Source organism: Conger conger, chromosome 11, assembly GCF_963514075.1.
Source record: "Conger conger chromosome 11, fConCon1.1, whole genome shotgun sequence".
Classification (NCBI taxonomy): Eukaryota; Metazoa; Chordata; class Actinopteri; order Anguilliformes; family Congridae; genus Conger; species Conger conger.
In genome coordinates, this window is record NC_083770.1 from 26,607,465 (window position 1) to 26,626,250 (window position 18,786).

The 18,786-nt window shown below is 41.5% G+C and overlaps 1 protein-coding gene across 2 annotated transcripts in view; it reads right to left on the minus strand.

The window, feature by feature from the left end:
* The window catches only part of lzts1 (leucine zipper, putative tumor suppressor 1), a 31,136-nt gene extending 14,758 nt beyond the window's left edge, over positions 1–16,378 (minus strand). For both annotated transcript variants that reach the window (XM_061260760.1, XM_061260761.1), the window contains exon 1: positions 16,173–16,378. In XM_061260760.1, coding sequence (XP_061116744.1) covers positions 16,173–16,182 — 10 coding nt within the window. In that variant the 5' untranslated portion in view covers positions 16,183–16,378. The remainder of the gene's footprint in view (positions 1–16,172) is intronic.
* Positions 16,379–18,786: the final 2,408 nt, after the last annotated feature.

Here is an 18,786-nt window from a genome sequence, read left to right on the forward strand (position 1 = left end):
CAGAGACAAAGGCGTAGTCAGCTTAGCGTTCCACTCCTAACCAAGCGATTGTGAGTCTGAAGGCTCCTGTCATATCCTTGAGCAAAGTGTTCCCTCAACAAGCAAAAAAACAACAGCAAGAACATCAGCAGGACAAGTTGCCCTTGATAAGTCGTCTGCTAAGTGTTGCTAATATTAATTATTCTCCAGGTCTCTACACCGGTGTACCCACAAAACGGGGTGTGAGCACAATTTATAGTCGTTGTCAGTAATAAGCATTCCGTGATAAGCATTATTGCAGACATGATTGTGTCTGGCTCCATTGTTTAAGCATAATGCGTAATCAATTTTAATGATGCATGTCAGCATGGCTGAATGGCTTTAATAACCGAAAAGCTGATTGGATCACAGTATTGGCGCGCTGCTTTGTTGCTCGTTGGGCGGAGATTTCATCCCAAAAGCCGGAGTCTTAAACGGCGTCCGGGTCTAATCAGATTTCTCTGTTTGCCTTCACCGGCTCCACCTGCTGCTCTGGTTATTACTGCCGGACGCGTCTGCGGGGAGCGTCCCGCTGATCCCCCATAAGCCCCGTGTCCTCGGCGGGGCGGATTACGGGGGAGAGCAAGGGGACGGCCAGGGAAAGGTCACACGGCTGGATCTGTGGAAGTGACGCGGGCCTTTATCTCCGGACTGGACTGTGGGGCTGGGAGTTATCAGCAGGCTTCAGCTGCGTGGCGGTGCGTTTGGGCTGTGGGTGGGGGGCCTCGCGGGCACTGTCCTTCAGCTGGTGGAAGGGGGGGGGGGGGGGGGTCTGTGTGGGGGGTCTGCATGGCAGAGAGCCATGCAGTCACACCACCATGGCCTGAACACTGCGAGGAACGCTAGCTAGGGGGAGTACAAAGATCACATACACACCCACCTCTGCTCATCCCAAAAGAATAGGGGTGGGGAGGGCAGGAAGCATAAGAGAATCAAATGGACAGCTCTGTCCCTCGCCTAGACTCCGCAGAGAAAGAGGCTTTCCACTTAAACGCGTCCAGTGGAAAGCATTTTAGCCTCCATTTGTGAAATAATGTCACATAAGAGCACAATTTGACTGCCAGTCTGAGCACAAAATGAAGCTCTGAAGAGCTCCTCCTATCCACAAACCCTCTGCTGAAGTGTGCTAAAGGCCTCCTGTACAAGCCCGCTAACCTAATTACTCCAGCAGCCAACCTCTTTCACTTGTGCCTGGCCATCTGCCCTCCTCTGCCCCCATAAGGGAGGCCAGACCTGGGGCATGGCGCTGGCTGCCCCCTCCACCTGACGGCCAGCCTTAATAAGCTAACTTGACCTCTCCTCTTTGTGTCATTAAACCCTAAACGTGTTCTTAGAAGCTTGTTAAGCCATTTGGAAACAATTATTCATCAATCAATACAGACAGCAGCCCACGTGTGAGGGGGAAGTCCTTGCACAGACCGTCACATGTCCATCACTTTACTCAGAGGACAATGGAACACAACCGGGCAATATCTGGGCCTCGTGCATGGTCAGCATCTGGTGAGAGTTAATCCTTTCTGCCCTGTATTCTTATTACATTTATGCACTTTAGGCATGTTTGAAAATATAAAATGCTTTTTTGTTTCATGAAGCAAAATGTGAAGTGCTTCTGAGGCTAAAACAAATCTATTTAAATACAGTGCCGTGCATAAGTATTTTGAAAAATGTTTTTAGTTGTTTTGGCTCTGTGAACAAAACAAAAATAATGAACAAAGAATATAAGGTTACATTATAGATTACATTATAATTATTTAGCAGACACTCTTATCCTGAGCAACGTACAATAAAGCGTAAATCATAACCAGGGACAAGTGCGCTGGTTAGAGTAATTACATCCATTTCAGGTGGTCCCTCAATTTTAACAGAGCAAAAGTAATTGGACAGTTGGCTATTCAGCTTGTTTTTTAGCCAGCTTATTTTGGCCAGCTTTGCATCATTAATTGAGTCAAATATTATGTACTGCTCTGTACACACACACACAACAGTCATTTATGTGCCATATAGTAGTTCTTGCTCCATATAGTAGTCTGTGCAAGGCATATTTGAAGCTTGTCTGCTATGATGTGTTACAGAAAAAAAGTCAGTTCCATAAAGAGTTTATTCAATTTTTGCATCCATTTCTGGACATAACAGCTCCTGATGAGCATTTGAATCCTGTCTTTGTGAAATATACTCTTAACACTGCCCTTCATTTTCAGTAATTATGACATTAGGACCATTACTGAGGTAAAGGGTTTTTATCCCAGCCTACTGCTAACTGTAGCTAATGATGGTGTAATCAGGGGGACGTTGGAACACAGGGAAAGCTGGAGTGAAAGGTTTTGGTTCCAAAGCCTTTCAGTTCAAGTACATCGTTATTGTAATGCGTCATAAAGATATTTGGGGGTGTCAATTTAATATGCTGGGGGGTGGTGCCAAATGGTAGGGATTAGACAGGGGATATGTGGATCATCTTGACATGTTGTCAAGGACCCAATAGGTAGGACCTCATTGTTCTTGGAGCTCTGAATGACCTCAGCCCTGTACTCAGTAGGGGGCTTCGGGGCTGTTGTACATGGACCATTGTGTGTTCGGCAGCCTCAAGCTCCCTCCTTCCACAGTGGCCCCCACAACAAAGGGCCTCGACACGCGTATGCCCAGCTGGCGCTCAACACCACCCCCCACCCTCGCCCGCGAGGTACAGCCCGTAAACCCACGATTTACACCTTGTCAGACACTCCCCAGCCTGCTCCGTCATACCTCCTTGGCCATATGGCCCCTCGTTGACATACAGTATTAACACTCCAATTTTTCACACCTCTTTTTTATTTGTCCTTGAACTGCATTGAAGCAGCTGTGCATAGTCATAAATTATTAAAAGGACTGACATGGAAGGGTGGGGACTTTCTTGAGGGCTCTTTGTAGCGCCAGTTCAATTAGGAAGGAAATTAAGTGCTAAAATAAGAACTTTTCATAATTTCGACTTGTGAACTACAGTGGTGATGTCGCTGTAGCCTTTGCTGCCAGCTCTAAAAATGCAGGGAGGCATTTTAAAGTGTATGATCAGCACATCGCAATTAATCATATGCAGCACAGTGATAAACCCTCTTGTCCACAGATATCACATTAAACAGCTCTGAATACAACTGTGCCCATACCGTAGTTTTAAACCTCCAAGTCACCCATTGCATGTAATTATATAATCTTAATATTTTTTAAATTAGAAAACCATTTGCTTATCTTAGTTTTCCCCCTCTTTTATTACAGGAACATCCATGCAAGAGGCACTCAAAATGGATTGTTTTGTTTCATACTTTGAGGCAATACTTATTCTTATTGCTTCTTTGACATTTCTGATTACTTCAGACGTGTCTGATATATGAAAGAATTCTCATTGCAGTGTATAATTCAGTCCGAACAGTGGGAGATGAAATTAAAATGTTAATGTGGCTGCGTGTAAAATCTCTCATTACTGGGGAAATAATGTGCCAGGATGGACTTGCGCGTGACTGGCTCGGTGCATTGGAACGTGTTCAACAATGCGCTGGCATCTCTTACTCCACAGGAGAGTTATTTTGGTAAATGTAATCAGATTGGCTCGCTATTGTTGGGAAAAAAAAGGTCCCGTATTTCTTAACGCTTCCTGCTTTGAGTGTATCTCCGGTTGGACGTATACGTCGTGTTATTGGGAGAACGAGGTTGATAAAGCCCACATGGACGAAAACTCCTTCACTGTGATGAATAGGAAGAGAAAGAGATAAAGAAAATGAAATATCCTGTCTGGAAGAGCTGGGGGAGGGGACTGTCATAGCATCTTGGAAAGGACCGTCTGCTGTCTGCACTTTAAAGGTCTTTCCTTTGGCTCGCGAAGTAAAAGCGCGAGAGGCCAGAGACGCGACGCCTCCCGCGATCTTCTGCTCATTTGTAATGCACACCAGTACCGCATCTGCCTCCTCAAAACACAACGATGCAGTGTACGGTCAGGCCATATTACGAAAAGAAATTCATTTATGGCTCCCGGAATGGCTAAATGACTGTAATAGCCTTGTAGGTTCCCTTTTATTTACACTTAATTCTGCATCCATTGTGTACGACTTCTGCAGTGTGTCCCAGCAACCATTGACGTACATGCGGATTATATGTGTTGATATTATAATGTTTGCAAATAAAACATATTTATTAATGTTGATTTCATCATTTAATTTGTTGAAACTGAATATTGATTGTTATTACTCGTTGGTAGTTCTGAGTTCAGAGAAAGAGATGTCCTGACCATGAGGTCACAATGAAATCGCTGTAGAAAATGTAGCAGTAAAATTGTCCTTAATTACTTATCTGAGTGACGCACAATTTAATACAATCACAGCAGTTTTACCCAAAGAGCTTTGTTGCAACTGCTAATTAATGAGCTATGTGCACATATTGAACAAGGCTTCCCATGGGAAATTCATTCATTCATTTAACTGGCTTGTATCCTCATTCTCTTCTGCATTTTTAATGCAATGATAATTTCAAGGACAGTCCTGATAGGTTTTAAATTGATTTACTTATGGTCGGGTGTTTTCTTATGGGGTTACAGTAAAATAGTGTCATTTTTATAATTTTATGTGGTTTGACAGACTGAAATCAAAGCAGCTTAAGTTTGTTTGCTAAATTAACAACTGAGGAGAGCACTGCAATCCCTGGCAGAGTGTGGAGTGTTGCTGAGGTTTTTAAAGGTCTGCAGCTAATTTTGCTCATTACAATTGGCACCAAATTAAAGATACGATTTGAATGGCAGTCACATATGCTGCAATAACAATCAACCAAACAGTCCACAGAAATGCTACGTATTTGGAATTATAGACCTGTTAACCTTTTAAGAATATGTTTCTTTGAGGCTGTGAAGATTCATGATTTCCACTGAGTCGCAAAGGAGCACCAGCAATTGTGCATTTCAAAAGCTTGCATGTTGGATTTCAAAGGGCAGAATTTTCTTAAATGTTCTTTGTCTGGAAATTCAGACCAGACTAGTTTTCACAGCACTGATAACATTGAATTGATTTGGCTAGCACGGGCTTTTTAAAGCCAGGTACTGGGTGATAGCTATGAAATAACATTCTTTGTACTCTGAAATAATCAATTTAATTATAAGCATACACAGTATTTTCAATTGTCCAGGTATCTTTTATAACGCAAAAAGATATTTCTTTGAATTACATGGGGTGACCTTCATTGGCTTTATGTACTTGTGCAGATCGGCTTTTAAAATGCATTTTAAATTAATTTTTTTAAAATGTGAAATGAATAGCCGGGTCTTATCCCTAATTCATGAGGATTTTCCAGAGTGGCCCTCGCAGACTTCACGGGGAGGCTTTTAGAAAGTTTTAAGACATGAAATTGGCCATGACAAATCAAATCATAGGTTCAGTGTGCGAGGCGAGGGGGAGCATTAGTTGCGTAGACGGCTGCTGTCCGTGGATGACGTCAAACAGGGCTTTTAAAGGGAAAGCTGCGTCTCTCGTTAATGCGATCTGCCACTCAGGAAATGGCCCACAGGGATCTGCACACATCTCCCGCCCTGAAAGAGAATGGCCGTCTACAGGGGCACGTGGCTGCCATTTTCTTTCTTTTTGAGATCCTCTGCTCTCTTTGAGTTGGCAGAAGACGCTTGTCCCAGGCTGTTCCTTGTGGAACTACAGCTTCCCTGCTGCTCATCAAGGCCAAGGGCAAGGCTGCCTGCTTGTTGTTCACCACTGGTGAACTCCTGAGGCTTATCAAGCCAATCTCACTGTCACGGTGCACCGATCGCCTCGGGAAAGAACCCTATAAAGGAGAATTTTTTAAGCGCTCAGCCGATTTCTGTGCTGTCAGTAAAACCTTTCAGGTCATTTTTGTGCCACGTTTTTCCAACATGTGGGTCTTTTAGAGAACGGAAAGGGCTCCAGTGCCCCCAGAATCCCACTATCGCTAATCTATCTCTGAGCAAGCTCCTATGTGTGTCCAATAGCAAAGCAGAGAGACTGATTGTGGGAACTTTGTTAAGTAGTGTGCCAAGCACTCCAAGTCAACTACCGATAAATCACTCTCCCTTTGGCAAGCAAAGTTTTGCTTATGAAATTTGGCAATCACAATATGGCAACCACTTGATGAGCAGATTGCACAGATAACACAATTTTTAATGTTGACAAATTTAATGACACAATTAACAAAACTGTGTACTTGTCCAAGGCTGTGGAATATTTAAATAACATACTTTTGCCTGTAGGTCGCATTGTTTGTCTGCCATTTTGAAATAGCTGTTATACTTTTATTAAAACACAGCAACATGTTCAGATTTTGATTTAGTATACATTAACATTAATAATGAATTAACCTAAATTTATAATTAAAACCATGTGTGATTTTCCTTTGTTCCCTCCAAGAATAGGTGGAAATCTACTTTCTGCTTACTATGTAAAGCATCTTTGTAACAGTCTACTGTGAAAAGTGCTATACAAATATATATATATTTAATTAAATATATATTCCACATGTATAATGCAGTACCACAGACCACATGAATACATACATGTCCTGGCATGTGACTCACTTTAATAGCTTGTGTATTTGCATGGGAAGGTTCTTTGAAGTGAGCGGAGCAGGTAGAGACGTGTATGATTACTAAATGGACTTGGCAGAACGGTAAGTGCACACTGACAATGACATACTGTACATGAGACAAGGCGTGACAGGCACAAATGCTGTATTTTGCTTGTTTCTGAATGACAGGTCTTGACTAAAATGGCTGTCTAACATTTATAGGATTAAAATGGAAGTTATTGCATGTGAAAAAAGAGCATCTTTTTCAATATCATTAAATATACCGCATATTGCCTCTGAAATGTTTTCTATGTACAATTAACAGATAACACGGCCCCTAAAACAGGTTGCAGACATAGTTGCTCCTAAAATTGTCTGCCATGCAGTATTTTGTTTAGTAGCTGTAACCATACTGGGTATATGCACAACACTATTTGCATTTGATGGAATATTGAGTGACAGTAAAATAAAAGGGCTTTCTTGCGTAGCTCTATTTGCGCACAGTTTCTTTCTTTCTGCCTGTTTGCCTGTGGTGAGCAGAAACACACAGGAATCCTTTACGGCACATTTTCTTTATTGCCGGTAAACATAATAGTCTGGTGTTCTGGGAAATCTTCTTCTCAGCTTCATTTACATTTGTTTCCAGTATAAAAATGTCAACATACAGCACTGCAAATTCACCTCGATATTCTTTTTCTTTAGACTTTCTCGTTCTGATGTATCTGTCAGCCAACTGCATCTTATAAACAGCCAACACATAAATTGGTCTTGTTGGCAGATATATATATATATATTCAACAAATGTTTGAAACCAAAAAATAGTGTTTGTTTGGACAAAGCATCTTCCTGCTGGCAGTTATTTGCTCCCTGATTCCAATTTTCCCTCATTTAAAAAACGTTCAGAGCCTTGAATCTATTTCGAGAGCTGATTAGAAACTAATCAAAGCTATGTGGAACCATATGGGTAAGATAAAGAAAGTGAATGGTGCTGGATTAATCCAGCAGTAATGCCTGGAGGGAACATTGCAGTATGACTTAATTGGCTGCTGGTTGCCTAGGGCTGCACAGACCTGTTCCTCTCTGAGGAGTGCGAGTGGGGGTGGGATGTTTGGAGACTCAGTGCCCATCACCACGCGTGTGGACCGTCGCTCCTAATCATGACAGATTGTCACACAAATATTTCTTGATATCTGGCCAAATAGTTTCTCCACCATCCGACACCCTGGTCCGCAACAGCGCTCGCCTCATTATACAAAATTTGCTTCTGTTTATTTCCAGGTTTCAGGAGACTGTTCATAACTAATATTAAAGATACCAGCATGAATTCTATTCCTTCCTGATGCAGGCATATGTATATTTTATTACTCCAGATTCTAGTCCAGGTCAGGTGTTACACTGGAAGTCATTTAATTTCATCCCACTCGTGTTGAATCTTTACCACTGTCTGTATACTGCATACACAACATATTTTGTTTCGATTGGGAAAGAAAGCCGGTTTGCGGAGACTTTTGAATTCAGAGTACTTTGCTTTTTAAAGTAACAGTGACTGACAAAACACTGCTCTATTTCAGCTCAGGTGTTTGTTGGTAATATGAAGGCCTTTGTGCGCAGTATAATATCTATATTTACATAAATCCAGATTGACTGTGCCAGCACAAAGCAGAGGTATGTGCCATCCCATCCCTGGTATAATGAATGTCATGACACCGTTCTCTGTTCAGCGTTCTTTAAACAGGGAGCCCCATTGTTGAAAGAACAGAACCCTACCATGGTAACAAGGCCTTTTGCATGTTTCCCCAGAATTGCACCCTGCCCTAATGGAGTGTGTTAATCTGTGAAGCACCAGAGCCTCCTGAGGTGGGCTCCTGCAGTCACACGCATTCAGCAGCATTTGTAAGGCGGAAAGATGTTCGGTCGACGGCAGCCTTGAGGAATTGAACCCCCATTGTTAGTGGCTTATAGATGGGAACTGGCTTGAGCAGTAGGTTTCCATGGTAACAATGTGGTTTTGTTCATCTAGATTGCAGGTTTTGAAGTCTTTACCTTAATTCTCCTAGCTCAACGGGGGCAATATTATGCGCTAACAACAAAAGACAAAAATACATACATGGCTGACGATTAAATGCTATATAGATACTTTATTCTTATGTTTTGCAGATTGCATATCTTCATTAAGTTCCATTAAGTGATATCATCAAATTAAAGTATAAAAATGAAGGATTACTGCATGGTGAGCGAGTGACAGCATTGTTCAAGGTGACAAGCAATTATTAATAAAAGCGTTTTTGTGACATGTACATATTTTGAGTCAGTGATGGAAACAGGATTTGTAGGTACACGGTGCAGCCCAAACCCAAAGCCCAGGATCTTTTAAAATCCTTTAAAGCTCCCCTCCCGCTCATGCTCCTGGTGACAATGACATATGCTGCACTTGCATTTTGCAGGAGAAATACGCCTGTGAAATAAGAGGCGTAGACTCAGAGGCAGAAGCATTTCGGTAATGGGCCGATTTATTGGACGAGAGGACTCTCTCTGCCACTGCCAGTCAAGGGCCCCTCTTTTATCCTTCAACCGTGCCTCTTATTCACAGTGGTTACTTAGGCAGTCTAAGTGGTGCTTCCCCTGTAAAATTATGCTTTCCTGTAGTAGATGGGATATATGGGGCAGGGACATAAACCTGTCTGTCATTTTCTCTGTCTAATACAACCCCCCTCCCCCCTCCCCCATCCCCCCTCCAGTCACTCTTCCTCAGTCTGAGTGCTGAGCATGTTCTGGTGCAAATTTTCCCCCTTAAAGCGCACAATTGGAGCAAATTGGATAATCCACTTAGTTCATTTGCGAAGAGGCAGAGAATGAATAATCCCCTGGAGTCGGAGAGCGATTCCCACATTGCCATTACCAGCAGCGCGAGGGGTGGCGCAGGTAGCGGGACCCCTTTTATCAACGGGCACAAGTGTTTCTGAGGGAGCGGCCGGGTCGAGGGGGGACGGTGCCGGGGTTAAATGAACAGCAGCGTTGGAGAGTGCACGCACCGCTGTTGGAGCCAGTGTCCCTGAATCTCGCGGAGGTAACAAGGGCCAGCCAGGGAATTGGACAGATTCCATCAAGGCTCACCGTGCGAAGTAATTACATTTTGATACAGTGCGGTCCGCGTGTAGCGATTCAAGGAATTCATCTGCTGCGTTATTGCTTTTGCTCTCCGCAAATCATTTTAAATCCCAAGATGAACACAAAGCCATTGCCCTTTAATGACCTGCCAGGGGGATTTTTTTTTTTCTTAAATCAGAAGAGGCATTTATTTTCAGAATGATGCCATTTCCCTAGAGGGGCAAAAAACGTGAACGTACGACATGTTGTGTTACCAGCAGCTGTGCTGTAAAATTGCGGATTTGCTTTGTTCGGAGCTGTTTTAGGACTGGTGGGGGGTTGAACCTGCTCAGCAGATAGCACAGCCCCTCCTGAGTCTCGTATGAGGGCAGCAGGTCACAGAGACTCCACGGCCACCAGAGGCTTTTGGCCCGGTGCCTAACACAAAAATGCCACAGGCAGACCCACAGCAGTGTCCCAATCCCACAACAACCTGCAACAGCTTCTCATCTCCTGCCAGAGACTGGCACAGAGCACTAAGAGCAGGGTCTGCTTCCAGAAGGACCTCTGAAAACCATGGTTTCCGCTCCCTTCCTCTCCGTTTCTAGGCAACATGCTGAAATGACGGGGCGTGCTGAGGTGACTGAGTCTGAGTGACTGTCGGGCTGGGCTGCCAGCACCTATGATCCTGATCAATTAATGTCCTCTGACCACATTCCCTGAGTGTAGGACTCATTGCCAACTATCCAAAAACCAGCTCATTGTTTCTAGACATTCGGAAAAATGACATTCATTTTACTCCCTTGTCTGACCCAACAGGGAAATGGCACAATGAGAGTTGTTAAGTAGGTGTTTTTCAGTTGTTTTTTGAAATAGTCCCTTAAGGCTGTTCCCAATGTTTTTTAATACCCTCATTCTCTAACAGTACAGGTAGTGCCTAAAAGTCCTCTAACAAACAGGGGTGACTGATGTGCTCTTAACATGAAGTGAATATGGGAAGGGTGGGGCATGACCTCACTCCAGCCACGGTGAGATATATTCTACTGCGTTCAGCAAAATCAGGCAGCACCTCAAGTACACAAAGAAGCCTTAAAACACAACTCTAGATTGGATATTTCACATCATTGAAAGGTTGTCATGCCAGTGAAGGAGCTCACAAAAAGAGTTTACCATAAGAGGGGGTTCTGATTTTAAAAATGACTTGCTCTCTTTAAGTTTGAGATTAACATTCACAAAAATCAGAAATACAATTCAGAATGATACTACTCAGGGTAATTTTACAACATAATATTTTGACTTCATAATTGTTGAAAATTCATGTATCTCTGATGTGGCCATGAACCATAAACATCAAATTAATGGGCACTACACTTAACTGTTTATCATTACAGCATACTGTAGAGGAAACAGACTATTGTTGACTGTGATTACAGTAATCCAATTTGAGTTTGCCTTTGTTTGCATTTGTCACAGTTCAAGAGAAACAACAAAAACTGGATATCATTCCCAAAATAGTTAATGGTGCCATGATGGAAATTGCAATCCTCGACTTCTACTACAAGATTTACTTGGCCAACAATAGCTTTACCACACAGCAGGAATGATATAAAAATAAATAATGGCAAAAAAAAATCCAGAGAGTGAACTATTGCTTTAATGCTGGCTGCTCTTCAAATTCATACATTCATAATATTTGTTTATTGTGTACTACTGATAATTAGCACATAATTAAGCAAATAAGAAGGAATACCTAATGAACCCTATTAAAAACCCATATCTTTTAAGCGTAAACATCCAACTAATTCATGTTGAAAAAAATTAAATGGGGCTATGCATCAATGGAGCAGTGCACAGCATCACTCTCCCTTGATAACAGTTTACTCTTCTGAGGATTTTTCTGAATCATTTTGGTTAAAACTGACATGCAGTCCCCATCAAGTGAATCTCCCCTACTGTGTTTGAAAATACAGCCAATAAATTTTCATTTGCAAGAAAGTTATTCTAGCTAACTGTCATTAACAGCAACATTTATTTGCTTTGATGTCGGTGTATTTTTCAGGGCTTCATTCTTCATTGATGTGCAAGGCTGATCTGTTTTCCCCACTGGAATTAGGATATATCAAACTGTGTCAGAAAAAGCAGTAAAAGCATAAACTTTAAACAGAATGAAAGGCAATTGAACTTGGACCAGAACAAAGACAGCACAAAACACTTTGCCCTGCACCTTTCCATGTGTATGGGTGTGTGTCAGCAATGCAAAAATAAGGTACGTCGAGTAACACTGCAGGATTGGACAATGAATCATTCAGGCCATTCCAAAAATAGTGCAATTATCTTTCACAAATAAGCATACACGGTGGCGTGCTTCAACTTTCCCTCTCAAACCCTCAGAGGCTTTTTGATGGACTCGGTTATTTCGGAATGCTGAAGCGGAATGAAATGGCACTGGGGAAACGTGGAAGCAGGTACAGCACTCCGGCCTAATTTTAGACAGGAAATAAGTGATGCGTACTGGGATATGTTAGTGCCTTGAGCATGCGGACGAATCCAGCTGACTGCATGGATCTCTTGAATAATTGAGAAATAAAGTGAAACGGGCCGCTTCAAAAAATGTGTCGGTGAAGGTTGAATGGCATTCTGTCAAGTGTTACTTGAGTTGCTCAGGGTGTCAGAAATATGTGAGGGAGGTGTGCTTCCTTATGCAAGTAGAGCAGCCTTTTGAAGGGTGAGAAAACTGAAGTTTCGTAGTGAACTATACTGGAGTTGACAATGCGTGAGAGGTGTTTTCTCTTAGCCATTTGCCTGCAAGGTTTTTTGCTCATCTCTGGTCCTGGTTCCTCTTGCACAATAAACGCTGGGAGGTATTCCTTAATTTGAACGTATTAAGATTCCAAAATTAAGACTTGCCTGAGCTCCTAGCTCTATCTCTCCCACCTGTCATTTTGTGGTCATGTTGCACTTCCCATATCTGCTGGACCCAGAAATACAGGCCGTATATTTCTCCTCCATTTAGGCATTCCCACAAATGTAGAAGGAAAACTTCTGCAGAATCTCACTTGAATAATAGATTGCACAGTGCTTTTTTCCCCAGAGTATCAATACCCACAGTAACTTATGTGTTTCTCTTGCTCACAATATCTGGAATTTTCTCAGCTTACCTTTGTGATGTACGTATAACCTTCCTAGTGGGTGTGGAATGCATGAGTGTAGAGTTGTGCAGGTGATGAAAATTTATAAATCTAAATGCATAATTATCCTCCCAATCTTTGTGTGGCGCAGTGCGTAATTCATGTGGACCACAACTGAGTCTTTCTTCTGCTCGTTCAGGTAATTCATTCTTTCAGTACTTTCAAAAACAGTCACTGCGTTCTTTCTCCTGAGGCAATGCTGTGATGCTCTGATGGAATTTAAGAAGCCTTGCTCTGTTGTGTCTGCTTTTGGCAGGTTTCCTGTAGAGTGCTTTTGAATCTGTGCAACAGGGTCTGTGATTAAAAAGTAGAAAATCCCTGTTCGGTGGAGTGCTGTGAAGGTTTATTTCGAGAGATGAACAATAGCTGGCTGATTACACAATGTTTTTGTGGATGGAGGGTCGCTTTGATTGCATCTTCTTTTCAGTATTAATAATGCATTAGGTGTCATTATAAAACTGAAAAAGTTTTTTGACAGTTATTTGTCTCTGGCAATTGATAGATTTGTAAAGGAGAAACAACAAAGACATTTATTCTTATAAATGTGGCAGGATGTGTTGACTGAAACTGCCCTAGTTGTGGGAGGCAGAAATGCACCCTGTTGTTGGGATTTAAGGCTCAGAGCCATTGTGCTATAAAAAGCAAGCACCAGGTTAGAGAGGTGGTGATAGACCTGCAGGACCGTCGCACTGATCCATGCCATTAGTCAGCAAGGGGTAGCCCTGAGGAGTCAGCTCCCCAATCCCACTGTTTTCTCCTTACATACTGGATTTCACACAGGCCTCATCACCATTTCACAGCTCAGTGCAGCTCCACCATGCCACAAAACCACTGCATGACGGTACAGGCCCATCCTCAATAAGAACAATAACTCCTCCACCGTGCCACAAAACCACTGCACTTCAATACAGGCCCACCCTCAATAAGAACTAGAACTGCTCCACCCTGCCACAAAACCACCGCACTACGGTACAGGCCCATCCTCAATAAGAACTAGAACTATACTGTAACTGTAACTATAAATTATTCGTTTTAAAAAATGTAACTCATGTGGATGGCCTCACTGCAACTATAACGACAATACTCACTTTCGGATAATTTTTTTTCCAGCTGTCTGAACGATAGAACACTCACAGTCAATGAAAATCCATCCGAATTTACAGAGAGTCATGTGCAAAAAAGCAGATAACATAGCCAAGAGACTATTTACAGAATGTTACTGTTCATCAGTGCGATGATCAAGTCATTATGGTTATGGTTATGGTAATAGTTTTGGTTATAATTATAGTTATAGTTATGGTTATAGTTATAGTTATTGGTGTGGCCTCTTAAAAGACCCCAAAGGAATTGACTGATATCACATTTTTCTTTACTTTTTTCCTTCCTTCTTATTTCTTGGCAGCTTATTGATTCAATGTTCCATTCTGGGCAAATGAACAGTCTTTTATTATGGTGGGTAAGATTCATCTTATTTGTTATGTGGTTGTTGTTCATTTGGACATGGAGAATGGTATTAACAGGGTTGAAATCTGCGGTTAATGTGCGGTCAGGGCTGGTGACACTGCCAGGTTACACTGTCTGCATCGATGTGTCTGCAAGGATGTTCTGTATTAACTTTGAAATGTGTGCCAATTCAACACCCGGTCTGTTCACAAAGTGAGAACACAGATGCTTGCACACTCAGCTCGTTTGAAACTCTTAAAAGCCTGGAAGGTTATACCAATGGAAGGATACAGTATATCTGCAGACGTGTGCTGTCTTTGCCAGAGCAAATGCCATTCGATCCATCCTGAGAAATACCTCTGGCAGCTTCCACTGGTGAAAGGTCAAAGCAGGAGTAGCTGTTTAGTATAGTATGAACTTAATGTATATAATTTATGTTTCTTTTGGAAAAGAAAGTCTTCCAGGAAATTTTGTTTATCCAGAAATGAATTAGGAATTACGTTGATGGGGATCAGAGAGAGAGAGGTAGAGAGAGAGAGAGAGAGAGAGAGAGAGAGAGAGAGAGAGAGATATTGACAAGTAAATCCATAATCCACTTGGAGATCCTTGGAGATGGCCTAATGCACAATAGGCAAGCTGTACTAAGTGCACCATTTGTTTATTGGGTCATATTTCTTCCTGTCACCGATAACTGAAATGGAACGCAGATACCTTTCCTAAGGTTTTGAAATGTACTGATCCTCTGAACTCTCTACACCAACTCAGTGTGTTAAATTTTCCCAGCATATTAAAAAACGTTCAACAAGCCTGAACCAGCTTCCCTGTTTACTCTCTGTATTAGCTTGCCTGCACTCCCAGGATTAACCCTGACAGTCCATGTCATGTGAAATGTGCACCTCACAATGCAAAGATAATCTTGTGGAAGGTATGATGTAATTCCTTTCTCGAAATTCCTTTTCATTTGGAAAGCAAGTTAGTGGTGGTGCAAAGAAAACAAAAAGAGGAAAGCAAGTTCACTACCAGAATACTACATCAAAATATATGTGCTGCATAGAACTTTGAGCCAAACACTGTTCCATTTCTAACTTTTGTAAACTCAAACTCAATCTGTTCAAATGTCTTTCTGTCCTTTGGGTAAAACATTGAAAGGACAGATTTTACATTTTATAACAAAGTAAATCAGGATCCTATAAAGGCATGCATGCAACTTCTGTCTGAAGCAGTACTTTTCCCCTAGTTTACTCAATTTCAGATAAATTGCTTTCTGACGCATTGTTTTCTCAACTTGGCTGGGTTAAACTAACACTCCAAAATACATTTAGAAGAACCACATTATTGTAATTTTGAACGATTTGCATGAATTCTCGTCTTATTACATTTCTGTTAGGACATTTTCATAATTATGTATTATTATTCTGTGTTTGTACAGTGAAATACTGCACACGTCTGGGAAGAATGTGCTCAGCCAAGCTGAAGTTTTACACATGCCTGACTTCAGAGAACTTTAATGACAGAGCAATGTAGCTCACCACTGACTCACAGAATAGCACTACATTCCTGCACCTGAATGCACTCTCTAAAGTCAGGCATACTTCAAACTGGCTTTAAAATGAAAGAAACATAAAAAGAAAAGGATGAGCCACCTGTTCCTGACAAATAATGGTAAATATTTATACTCTACCATGGTGAATGATCTTGCTCCGATTACCTGAACAGCATCCACGCATATACATATTCCAAAAATATGGTCCTAACATTCACAAAATAAACCTACTTCATACACTAATACAAAAACCAAGAAAATCCCTTTGATAGTCCGCCCTGTACTGCTGGATGAATATATGCAGATTGGCTTCAGCAGAGCCAGACCCAGATGAGCAGCTCAGGGTGGCTTACCTTCACTCATGGTACTCTGCGTGTAGGTCCAGCCTGTGAGGAGACTCGTGGAGGGAACTCTCCAGACACGGCAGGCACGGTGCCCCCCTCACCCTCAAACTTCTTCCCTTTTCTCCTCTCCTTTCTGCGTGTGTGTGCAGTATGTCCCATCACCCAGGAAGTGAACAATCACATTCCAGTATAAACACTCTCCTTCTCTAGCTTTCCCTGCCTGCCTTCTCTCCCTCCCTCCTGCTTGCTCTCCCCCTCCTCCCCTCCTCTCTCTCCCTTCTGTCTCTCTCTCTTTCTTTCTTTCTCTCTCTCTCTCTCTCTCTCTCTCTCTCTCTCTCTACCTCCCTCCCTCCCTCCCCCCTTGGCATTCTGCCCAAGGGCTCTGTTATCCATCATACCTCTCATTCTGCTGATGTGAAGACCCACCCACCTCTGGCTCTCTGAATTCTGATTGGTCCCTGCTGTGACACTGCAATCCCACTATTTGTGTGTGTGTGCACATGTGTGCAGGGTTTGTCTTTATAGTGCATTTAGCCTTTCTTCTGCTTTTGTCCAAAATCCCACGTGTACTGTTCCTATTTTACAATACAGTGGAAATATGCAAATCTGGGAAAAGTATTGCTAGTCATTGCTAGTTTTATGAAACACTTAATAGCACTGTATGAATCTCTAAACAACTGTGTTGTAATTTCAGTCTGTCTGTAAATGAACAGAAAGGGCCATTAACCAGCTGAAGTGCTGGAGCTTGCTCTAGTCTGCTTCATTTTAAAACAGGCACAGAAGAGGTGGCGTAGCTGTTAGTGAACTTGACTTGTAATCACGGGTGGGGCACTGCCGTTGTACCCTTAAGCAAGGTACTTAACCTGTATTGCTTCAGCACATTTCCAGTCACATAAATAGATAATGTGAAAATTTGAACCATGCAAAGTTGCCCTGCAAGGGCATGTACCAACTAAAGAAATAATAGTCGGCCTCAAAGCTGTAACATTTGTAAATGCCAAAGCTGAAGTAAAATGGTTTTGTTGTATATTTTCCCCTCACATTTGCTCCTGGGTTAGAGAATTATCAGACAAAATGTATTGTGTACAACACCATTTCTTCCAGGGTCCAGGTAGGGAAAACACAGGGAAAGCATAAAAAGGAATTATTCTTGAAAAAAAGAGAAAAATCTTGCATGGACCATAAAGAATGAATCTATTAATCAATCCCATGATGGACATTATTGGTGAAAAGGTGAAAAAGACTGCAGGAAATCCCTTAGGCTATATTTATACACTCTTCAGAGATCCTCATCTCGGTGGTTTGTTTTAAAAAAATGTTGTTAAATCATGTTCTGGAGATCCACAAAGACCATATATTAATCAATTAAAATTAAGATTTAGTGAAAGTTAACTAGCTATCTAGCTTACAAATAATGTAGAGAAATGACCTCCAGGCTATTCATACATCATTTGCTTCAGCAGCCTTACCTACAGAGTTTTGCAATAAGCATTAAGTTTAGTTCTTAAATTATTACTATTAGCATTCCATATATTTATGCCAAAATATGCAACATAAAACAATTATGTTGGACGAAACAATGTGTCAGTCAAGGACCCCACATCCAACATGTATTAGATTCTTATAATGTTCCTTAGTGAACTTCTGAAGGCTAATGAATGTGTGCCTGGAGAGAGCTGCATTCTAACTAGTGGTCAGATATACAGTACATTATTGTATTTTATGATATTATATTATATACATCAATAAACAACATTTCCTCCAGAACGTTGAATTTGACTGCATAGCTTATAACTTTTTTAAGTGATTTCCAGTCCTTGCTGTGTTTCACCAGAATGATACTGCGCGTGCTTTCTCTTTGTTTCCTATTCCTTTATGTTTTAATCTGGGCCACCTGAACACAGCTTCTGACATCTGCTGGCATTGGCTAATGTCCTTTCTATAACATTGGCCCTTAAATTGCTTTAATGCAATAGAAACCCTAGAGGACAGTGTGTTCTCTCCTTGAGCTGTACTCCCTGACAAAGACTATACTGTCTGCAATATAATATCTCTAATTTTATCTAGTCTAGAACTGTAGGAAAAAATGCAACTGCTGAAGTTTCAACCAGATGCAAAACAACAACAGAAAAGCTTTTCATGCCAGTTGATAGAGGGATTTAATTGATTTGCCCTTGAATCTGATAATTGTGTTTGCACTTGTACTGTTGTTCTTAGATTATGATGTCAATGCTTGCCATTTTAAAACTAGAAACAATGTCACAGTTTCATATACCCTTGATATCTTATAAGAGTATATGGATCATATAGTGGCAGCTTATAATATAATATTGCTAAAGTACTACAGTATCTCAAGCTCATTTTTGTACTTTGTGGCAGTTGTGGATCAGTACGGAGAAGCAGAGATGATTAAGCCAGTCCTGGCTTATTTTTTCTATTGATTTTGTAATCCCTTACGGCATTTTATAGCTCTTTAAAAATAACAGAAGTGTAGTTTCTGCTTATGTGAAACAGTAGATGTAACAGTTATACCAAGCTACTTCTGGGGTAAAGATGAAATCTCGATACAGAAGTAAAGCATCATGTTTGAAATGGTAAACAAATCCAGCTCATGTCAGAAAGT